Genomic DNA, 10,163 nt, shown 5'->3' on the forward strand with positions numbered 1-10,163 from the left:
CTATGGAAGTAGATGGCCCAATCTTCCTTCCAGGAGTGGCTGGTGGGTTTGAACCGCCCGCCCTCTGGTTAGCAGTCCAGTGCCTTAGGCACTATGCAACCAGAGCTGTTTTTTGTACTGATACATAAATCATAATTCCTGTATGTCACTGAATGTAACAGCAATAGTAGTGACATAAACAACTAGAAAAATTAAAATGACACCTTTAAATTACAACAGCGTTTACAGACAAAACCACATGATTCAAACCCGCATTGCAATTGGGTAACAATGACCGCTCTGATTGGAAGAGCATTAAAGGTTCAAAAAGTAAAGTAGCATAGGGTTTTTGCCTTGTAGGTATACTGATACATACAAGTTACAAGTTGAGCTTATGAAAAATACTTTTGTTATTATAACTAACTACTAGTGTAGTGCCTAGGCATTTGTCTGCTAACCAGAAGGTTCAAACCCATCAGCCACTCCTCAGGAGGAAGATAGGGCAATCTTCTTCCGTGGAGATACCACCTCGGAAATCAAAGGAGGGGTGGCTATGAGTCGGATCAGACTCCATGGCAGTGAGTTTGGATTTGGTTTGACAGGGCTATTTTTATTTAAAATATACATTTCTGCTGAAACACTGCACAAAAATTTTACAGAATTTCTGGTGTCACCTTTCTGACCACGTCACCATGTGTGGTCCGCGCACACACACACTTGCACCCCCTAGCGAGGCCACTGTTGTGAACTTCAGTTTTTGTGGTCTTCCTGACTCTTAAGTATAAAGGTTGACCATGACAAGTATTTCTTCCTAAGCGCTGGATAGTGTGCATGTAGCCTGAATTCAGTTAACTGTTGTTTGGGGATATCAAAAGAAAATCAACTTCTAACCCAGAAAATCTCTCCACAGAAAATAGAAAGTTTTACTACCTGGTGGCGTGGTGCCTAAGGCATTTAACTGCTAACCAGAAGTTTGGCGTTTCAAACCCACCAGCCACTCCGCGGAAGGAAGACTGGGCAATCTGCTTCAGTAAAGATTTACTGCCTTGGAAACCCAGTGGGGGTCGCTATGAGTCAGAAACGACTCAGTGTCAGTGGGATTAGTTTTTGGCTTGTTAAGCATCAACCACAATGTGATGCACCACAGATAACACTCTTAAAGAGATTGCCAAAGACAGAAAGTTTGCTCTTTGTTTGGCTGAGTGGATACGAGCCATTACATTTATGTATTCCAGATAAAATCGTCGATTCTTTTACTATCTTTGTGGCCCAAGGTAGATTTGCAATTTGGGGCCCAGGCCACTTTAAGTTGTGTTTTGTTGTTGTTGTTTTGTGCCGTCCAGTCGCCCCGACTCAGCGACCCCAACTTGGGTTTCCGAGGCAGTATCACTATGAAGGTAGGATTGCCCAACCTTCCTTCCGAGTTGTGTTAAGCTCCTTCTAAGAAATAGGAAGGTAAGGGAGGATTTGCCTGGAGTTACTTTTCAAAAAGGTGTCTGCCAGGTCCTTGATTTATATAGTTTCCAAATATATAAATTCACTCACTGCCGATGAGTCAATCCTGACTCATAGCGACCCCTCCTTGGGTTTCCGAGGCGGCATCACTACGGTAGATTGCTCAATCTTTGTTCCCAGGGGTGGCTGGTGGGTTTGAACTGCCAGCCCTCTGTTTAGCAGTGAAATGCCCTAGTCACTACACCACCAGAAAATGATTTATTAACTCTCACAAGTGGCTAGGAGTTCACATGGATAAAGATACATTACTAAAAAACAAACGAACAAACAAAACCACTAAACTGTAATCCATCTCTCTCTACAAATTCTAATAAGTTTTTGCTTTTTTGTTTTTAATGAGTGAAAAATGTTTTTCCAAATATACTGCTCTTCCTTTTCTGGAAGCAAAGCTCTTTAATATGATCAGATATTTCCAGTGGCTTGGTTACAGTTCTCCTAGAGAGGAGAAAATTTGCTCTTCCTCCAGAAACCGTTTAATTAGAACTTAAAATGTGCGTCGTTCTCAGCGGGGAGCAGAACAATTGGCCTCCTGAGGATCCCTCAAGGCAGGAAAACAGCATTTGCATCTCCTATCTAGAAATACGCAACTGTCAAGTTTCAAAAAGCATCTGGACTGAGGAAATTCTATTATCCTTGTAAGAGAGAGGAATTTATCAAATTGAGGTAAAGAAGTGTGCAACTAACCTTCTAGATCGATTGACAAGACCGGGAGAAAGTAGGTTGAAGGTTATCTTGGTCTGAAACGTCATGGGGGCTCAGTAAAAAAGACCTAGGAAGCTCTGCTCAGATCTGGATTTTGTCCCTCCCAGATTTCTGAGCTGGCGAGCGATCGCTCTGCTCTGCAGTCCGGACCAATTGCAGAGGCTCTAACAAAGCCCAGCCCAGCGGAAGGAACGGTTTCTGAGTTGTTGGTTTCTCTTTAATAAAGAGCTGTTCCTTGCTCTTGGGTTTACTCGGATTTTTTTAACTGAACCACCCTGAAAGCAATTTAGAGTGAAAGGTAAAAGGTAATATACCAAAAGCTCGCAGCAACGAAGATGATCAGAATCTGGCTAGAGGGCATTTTGCTTCTACCCTTACTCATCATCTTCACCTTAGAATCTTTTGTGAAGCTTTTTATACCTAAAAGGAGGAAATCAGTCGCCGGAGAAATCGTCCTGATTACTGGAGCTGGACATGGAATTGGAAGACTAACTGCCTATGAATTTGCCAAACTTAAAAGCAAACTTGTTCTGTGGGATATAAATAAGGTAATAGCGCTTCCTTTTATTTCTAGTACCTTTAATCTGTGTAAACGTGCACATTTTGCAAGAAATAACCTTTTATAGCATCTTTGTAAAGTGGTAGAAAAAATTCCTGTTACCATTTTACAGATGGGGTGGGGGCGGAAGGATGTGACTTAGTTAACGTTTACCATCCACATGTTGAACTGACCGAAAGGAAGTTTCCTAGTTTGTTATTTGACATTGTAAATTTATCTTCAGTTTTGCATTGAAAATAATTTGTAATCTCCTCCAGAAATTGATTTCCTAGTCCCTCTATCTTAATCATTCGGTAAAAGTAATTGTTTTAGTGGCTATAGTAATAGGATAAAAGGCTTGTACCTATTTAAAAATCCTGCAGTTATTGCTGTAAATGGGTTTAAAATATTATGCCCAACAAAAAGCCACATTATTCTGTCATAGGACCTGCCAAGAGTAATTTTTAAAAATCATCTTTTAGTAAAAACAATAAAAGAAAAAGAAATCTCCAATGTAACTTTTTACCCAGGACAGGTGTAGGCTCTGGGAAGGAGCCGGGTTTTCTTATCATGTACATATCCAATTGTAGATGAACCAAGGATTTCTGAAAAGTACAGGGCAGCAGGGCAGCCTGAAGCACCACCTCATTACATTCTAGTTGACATCCAATGTTGTAAACAAGAGTTCAATTAGAGGGTGTGAAGCTAGATGAGAGTGTATTAGTGCATAACTGAGACAGCAATGAACAATACTCAATGATTATCTATTGCATAGGTGTGGAGGACAAGTGGCAAACCGGATAAACGGGGTGCCTGCCCTCCATCTAGTAAAGAAAATAGACATAAAATAATTACATGTGCAAACAAAAGGCATAGGGGGCTGCATGGTGGTGGACTCAGGTAAATCTGTGCCCTCCCTTTCTTCATTGGACAGCTCAACCACCCAGAGCTTCAGGTTCCTTTTTTGCAAAATGGGTAAAAAACAACAGTATTAAGTACGCTTAAATGACCAGACACCTGTTTGACATAGTTTCTGATCTAGACTTTAAACTGCTCCCATTGGAAAACGTAGTTCTTGAAGCTTCCAACTTTATACTAGTGTAGTATAAAGTAAAAGAAATGGAATGTTTAACTTGGTTAACCAGTAGTTGAACATTGTTACCAAACAAAACCAAACCCACTGCCATCGAGTTGATCCTGACTCATAACTACAGAGTAGAGCTGCACCATAGGGTGGTCAAGGCTGTAAATCTTTATGGAAACAGACTGCTTCATCCGTCTCCCACAGAGCATTTGGTGGGTTCATACTGCCGACCTTTTGGTTGGCAGCCCAATGCTTTAACCACAGCACCACCAGAGCTCCTGGAACATAGATAGGACTTTGGTATTATAAAGCACATTTCACTCTTTGGAATGTTTTGTATTTGCAACTTAATGAAACTTAAAACTCAAAACTCACTGCTGTCAAATTGGTCCCAACTCATAGCAACCCCTCCTTGGGTTTCCGAGGTGGTATCACTATAGAAGTAGATTGCCCAACCTTCCTTCCGAGGAGTGGCTGGTGGGTTTGAACCACCAGCCTTCTGGTTAGCAGTCAAATGCCTTAGGCACTACGCCACCAGAGCTCCTAATAAAACTTAATATGCAATATGCAACAATAATAATAATAACAACAACAACTTCAGAGAGCTAGGAGATTTATACATGATAATGCACATAAAGATTTAGTGTGTTGTCTGGCACTTAGTAGACACAAGAGTATGTTAGTTATTATTCCATAACAAAGTAGTTTAAACTAAAATTTGAAGACGGGTAAAAGTTTGGTACATTGATGACTCAAAATGCCCAGTGCTGGTTTTCACAAATTTTCTCTGATCTGGAGTGAAATGAATTTATCCAACAAATATCGGGGTATCTGCTATTCTGATGCAGAACTGAGGATACAGCATAGGAAAACATGAACAAGGGATGTGTGGTAGTTAAGTTTGTGTGTCAACTTGGCTGGGCCTGGTTGAGTGGCTGGGCAGCTGGATATAGTATTCCCCATAATGAGACTGGTAATCAACTCCATGGTGGAATCTACTGTGAGCAGCTGAGTAGCTGCCTTAGGAATGTGGTCTGCTTCCTATGTAATAAGGAGAAGCCTTGGGGAATGGTTTCTAGCTTATGGCATGCTTGAACCCTGTATGTAGCCAAGTCATTGTTCAGCAGCCTGCCATGTTCTGCCAACCTTGGGACTTTGAATGGACTTGAATTAATGGCCTGCCCTGTGGTTTGGTAACATGGGGACTGTGCCTTTTTACTTGTCAACCTTGGGCTTGTCAGCCTCAGCAGCCAGCAGCTGAGTGAGGAAAAGCCTCTAGCTCCAGTGGGCCTGGAGCAGGAGGTAGAGCTGAATGAAGCCCAAGGTTGAGGGGCTTTCACCCAGCCCCTAGAGCCTAGCACTTTGAACTCAGAGTTCAAACCTCCAAAATGTTAAGAGAATAAACTCCTGTTTGTTCAAGCATCCCATTTGTGGTATATTTTCTGTTAGAGTAGCACAGAGGTAACTGGTACAGGATGATAAACAGATAAGGTATACTGTATTAACTGCATAAGTAAAATATGTCTTTATTGGATAGTGTTATATATAGGGGGAAAAAATAAAACATGAAAGGATATATGGACTTTGTGTGAAGGAAAAAAAATCATGAAAGGAGATAGGGACTTGGTATGAGGTAGAGAGTTGATGGCAGGTGTTGATCTTATGCAAGGGGCCAGGGAAGGCCTCACTGAGACAGCAGTCAACAAATAGTATCTATTGCATAGGTGTGACAGACACAATAACAAACAGAATAGACAGGGTCTCCGCCTTCAGTCCAGTAGTCAGGATCAGAAAATGCTGAAGGCATCATGACCTCTGTGGATATCTCTCTGGACAGACATCAGCACACATAGAGCTCTGAGACAGAGAAGGCCTGGCACAGAGTAAGGGAAGGGAGAGAAGTACACTAAAACCTGGCAAAGCCATAACCTGTATAAGGTAGAAACCTGTCAGAGATGGAAAATTAAAATATTATCCACTAATAGAAAGCAAGAGAAAACTGGTAAGACTGAATCCTGTCAGAGATGGAAAATTTGCGAGACCCAGAAAAACAAGGCAGTCCTGTCAAGTTCTTGTTCCCACAAATTTCACTGTATTAGAAAGATCTGGATCAGTTCTGTCCGGGCCAGTAGTAGGTTGTAGCCACTAGCCACATGGAACATTTTTATACTGATTACATGTTGAGATGACAATATTTTGGATATATTGAGTCTGGTAGCATAATGCCTAAGGCACTTGACTGCTAACCAGAAGGCTGGCGGTTCAAACCCGCTAGCCACTCCTCGGAAGGAAGGTTGGGCAATCTACTTCCATAGTGATAACCACCACAGAAACCCAAGGAGGGGTCACTATGAGTCAGGTCCAACTCGATGGCATATAACAACAACAGTTAAGGTTATGTGTCAACTTGGCTAGGCTTTGTTTTGACTGGCTGGGCAGCTAGATGTAGTTATTCCCCATGATGTGACTAGTATTCAACTCCATGGTGGAATCTACTGTGAGCAGCTGAACAGCTGCCTTAGGGATGTGGTCTGCTTCCAGTGTAGAAGCAGCAGCTTTGAGAAAGGTCTTGGAGCTTCTTGGCACATCTGGATCCTGCATTTGGCTGAGTTTTCATCTCAGTACCCTGCCATGTTGTCTAACTATCTTGAGACTGTCTCTGGACTTGAACTAGTGCCCTGCCATGTTGCATGGTATCTTGGAACTGTGCCATTTTATTTGTCGACCTTGGGTCTGTCAGCCTCAGCAGTCAGCAGCTGCCTGAGTTAAGAGATGCCTCCAGCTGCAGTGGACCGGGAGCAAGAGGCAGAGCTGAAGCCCAAGGTCAAGGGGCCTTTATTTAGCCTCTAGAGCAGGCACTTTGGACTCAGACGTCTAGCCTCCTAAACCATAAGAGAATAAATCCCTGTTTGTGTAAAGCCATACATTTGTGGTATGTCTGTTATAGCAGCACTAGAGGGCCAAAACAGTGCATTAAATAAAACATATAAATTTTATTTTTTAAAATATAGCTACTAGAAAAATTAAAAATTCATACATAGCTCCCATTATATTTCAGTGGGAGAACACTGTTCTAGAGAGGTAAGGGCCCATATCGGAGAGATTCCTGTAAGCCATTGTAAATGTAAGCTTTTACCAAAGAAGCCCATAAAGGGATTAGAGAAAATTTCTTTCTTTTTTTCTTTTTTTTATTGTGATTTGGGTGAAAGTTTACAGAGCAAATTCATTTCCATACAGCAGCTCACATACACTTTGTCTTATGACATTGACTGCAGTTTCCCACAATCAACAGCTCCCTTCCGACTTCCTCCCCCTAGTTACCTCTTCCCTGTGTCCTTCCCTCCCATGCAATCTTCCCCCTGCCCCAGCTGTCTCCCTGTGCGTACACAGCCCTTCTATTCTCCCATGATTGTTCTTTCCAAGGAGTTTATCTACCTAATGTTCAGCTCATATGCTTCTTTTGTTTGGCTGGCAGCCACAAAAGTAGGTTCAATTCCAGACCTGAAGGACAGGTAAGGGCCATAGTCTCAGGGGTTCCACCAGGCTCTATCAGACCAGCAAACTTGATCCTTTTTTTTTTTTTTTTAATGATTTTGAGTTTTGTTCCACATTGTTCTCCCATTCTATCAAGGATCTCCTATGTAGATCCCCTTCCGAGAGGTTGACGGTGGTAGCCAGGCACCATCTATTTCTTCTGGTCTCATAGTCATATAGGCTGAGGATCACATGGTATACCAGTCACTTGGGACTGCGTCTTTGGTTTTCTTCATTCTTCTTTGCTCTGGACCAAGAGACACCTATCCTTCCATCTAGATGGCTGCTTGCAAGCTTTTAAGATCCCAGTTGCTACTCACCAAAGTAGGATATAGAACAATGTTTTTCTGTAGTATGTTATGCCAATTGAGCTGGATGGCTTAGAGCAAATTTCTGTTAAAGTGGACCCTCGGGCTGCTGTTTGGAAACAGTTTGAAGTGGTGAGGACCAAGGGCAGAAACAGGGAGGGCAGTTAGGAGACTGATATGATAATCTAAGTAAAAGACGATGGTGGCTTGGCTGCCCATGATATAGTTGTGGAAGAGGTGAGAAGTAGTCAGAAAACAAATCAAGTGAAGTTAAATTAGCTAACGAGTTGGGATTGGCTCAATAGCACACAACAATAAATTAGCTTAAACAATCCGTCTTTTCTATTGAGATATGTGCTTCCTACTTTTTTGTTGTTGATAATATACATATTTTTAAAAAATGAAATTGCAGTGAAAATACCTGAGAGTTGCTTTGTTAGCTTTTAATGTCCTTACTTGGCAAAATGAAAGGTTGGCAGTACTAGTTCTGTTTACACATCCCATTCTATTTTTCTTGACATTTTACAGATTGTAAATGTCAAAGTCTGGGAACCACTAAATCTAGCCAGAGGAAGGGGTAGTGGGGGTTTCGAGCAGTCCAGGTAGGAGGAAATAGAGATGTAAAACTCGGGGGGTGGTGAATACATGGAGAAAAGGGAGAAAGTGGAGAGGACTTTTAAGATTGTTGTAGGATCAATTTGGAGTGGTAGGAAGGGGCCATTGTATGTATGTTTATTTGTTCACCTGTTAATAGGCGTTTAGGTTGTTTCTACCTTTGGGTGTTGTGAATAGTGCTGCAGTGAACACTGGTGTACAAGTCTCTGAGTCTCTGCTTTCAAGTTTTGTGGGTATGTACCTACGAGTAGAGTTGCTGGGTCATATAGTAGTTCTATTTTTAGTTTATTGTGGAGTTGTCACACTGTTTTCCACAAAGGCTGTATGTACCATTTTGCATTGCCACCAGCAATAGATAAAAGGTTCTAGTTTCTCTACATTCTCACCAACATTAGTTATTTTCTTTTTTAAAAAATATTAGTCATCTTAACAACAACAATAAAAAAACATATTGACTGGCAATGAGTCATTTCCAACTCTGTGACCCTCATTGGCTTTCCTAGGCTATAAATCTTTACAGATGTAGATTTATTGCCCCATTTTCCTTTTGCAGAGCAGCTGGTGGGTTTCAACTTCCAGCCTTCTGGTTAGCAGTCAAATGCCTTAAGCACTGTGCCACCAAAGCTTCTTAGTCATCTTAACCAACCAAACCAAATTCACTGCCGTCGAGTTGGATCCAACTCTTAGCAACCCCTCCTTGGGTTTCCAAGGTAGTATCACTATGGAAATAAATTTGTCATCTTAGTAGGAGTGAAATGGTATCTCACTGTGATTTTGATTTGCATGTCTCCAATAGCTAATGATGAGATTGATCATATTTTCATAGGTTTGGTGACCATTTGAATGTTCTCTTTGGAAAAGCAAGTCATTTGCCTATTGTATGATTGTTGTTGTTGTTATGTGTCGAAAACTGAATATGACATTGTTGTTGACTCCGTGGAGTCAATTTCAAAAACTCATAATGACCCCATATGACAGACTAGAACTGCCTTTAGGGTTTTCTTGGTTGTCATCTTTAGGAAAGTAGATCACTAGGTCTTTGTCCCATGAAGTTGCCAAGTGGGTTCAAAGCACTAACCTTTCAATTAGCAGCAGAGTGCTTAACTGTGGCACCATGAATGTATAGTGTCTGGATTCTTGCTTCCTTTGAGCTTTATGATTCAGCAACATTGACTACTAGGGTTCCTTGCAGAACCATTCTCTTATTCATACCTTTGCTTACACTCTGCCTGGCATGCTGTTTCCCCCTCTACTTTGCTGTTTTACTTATCCTTAAGACCTAACTCATGTATTGCATGCCAGTCTTCTGTTGTTGTTGTTGTTAGGTGCTGTCGAGTCGTTTCCAACTCATAGCGACCCCATGCACAGCAGAACGAAACACCGCCCGATCCCACGCAGGCTCCACGATCCCTGCTATACTTGAGCCCATCATCTCAGCCATCATGTCAATCCATCTTGTTGAAGGCCTCCCCCTCTTTCGTCAACCCTCCACCCTACCAAGCATGACATTCTTCTCCAAGGAATGGTCCCTTCTAACAACATGACCAAAATAGATGAGACGAAGTCTGGCCATTCTCGCTTCCAAGGAGCATTTTGGGTGTACTTCCTCCAGGACAGATCTGTTAGTTCTTTTAGCAGTCCGTGCTACCTTCAGCATTCTTCGCCAGCACCACAACTCAAAAGCATCAACTCTTCTTCGGTCTTCCTTATTCATTGTCCAGCTCTCACATACCAGGCGATTGGAAATATCATGGCTTGTGTCAGGCGCACCTTCGTCCTCAAGGAGACATCCTTGCTCCTCAGCACTTGAAACAGTTCCTTTGCAGTTGACTTTCCCAATGCTACACATCATCTAATGTCCTGACTGCTGCTTCCATTGGCATCGATT

General features: G+C 41.9%; 1 protein-coding gene across 1 annotated transcript in view; it reads left to right on the top strand.

Annotated features, from left to right (window-relative positions):
• LOC103206264 (estradiol 17-beta-dehydrogenase 11) overlaps positions 1-10,163 on the top strand; it is a 137,131-nt gene that overhangs the window by 91,520 nt on the left and 35,448 nt on the right. Inside the window, 2 exon segments of the mRNA XM_007951707.2 lie at positions 2,479-2,524; positions 2,527-2,744. Of these exon segments, the coding sequence (XP_007949898.2) occupies positions 2,479-2,524; positions 2,527-2,744 (264 nt within the window).

Source organism: Orycteropus afer, unplaced genomic scaffold, assembly GCF_000298275.1.
Source record: "Orycteropus afer afer isolate SDZICR_OR568_19922 unplaced genomic scaffold, OryAfe1.0 scaffold00309, whole genome shotgun sequence".
NCBI classification, from domain to species: domain Eukaryota; kingdom Metazoa; phylum Chordata; class Mammalia; order Tubulidentata; family Orycteropodidae; genus Orycteropus; species Orycteropus afer.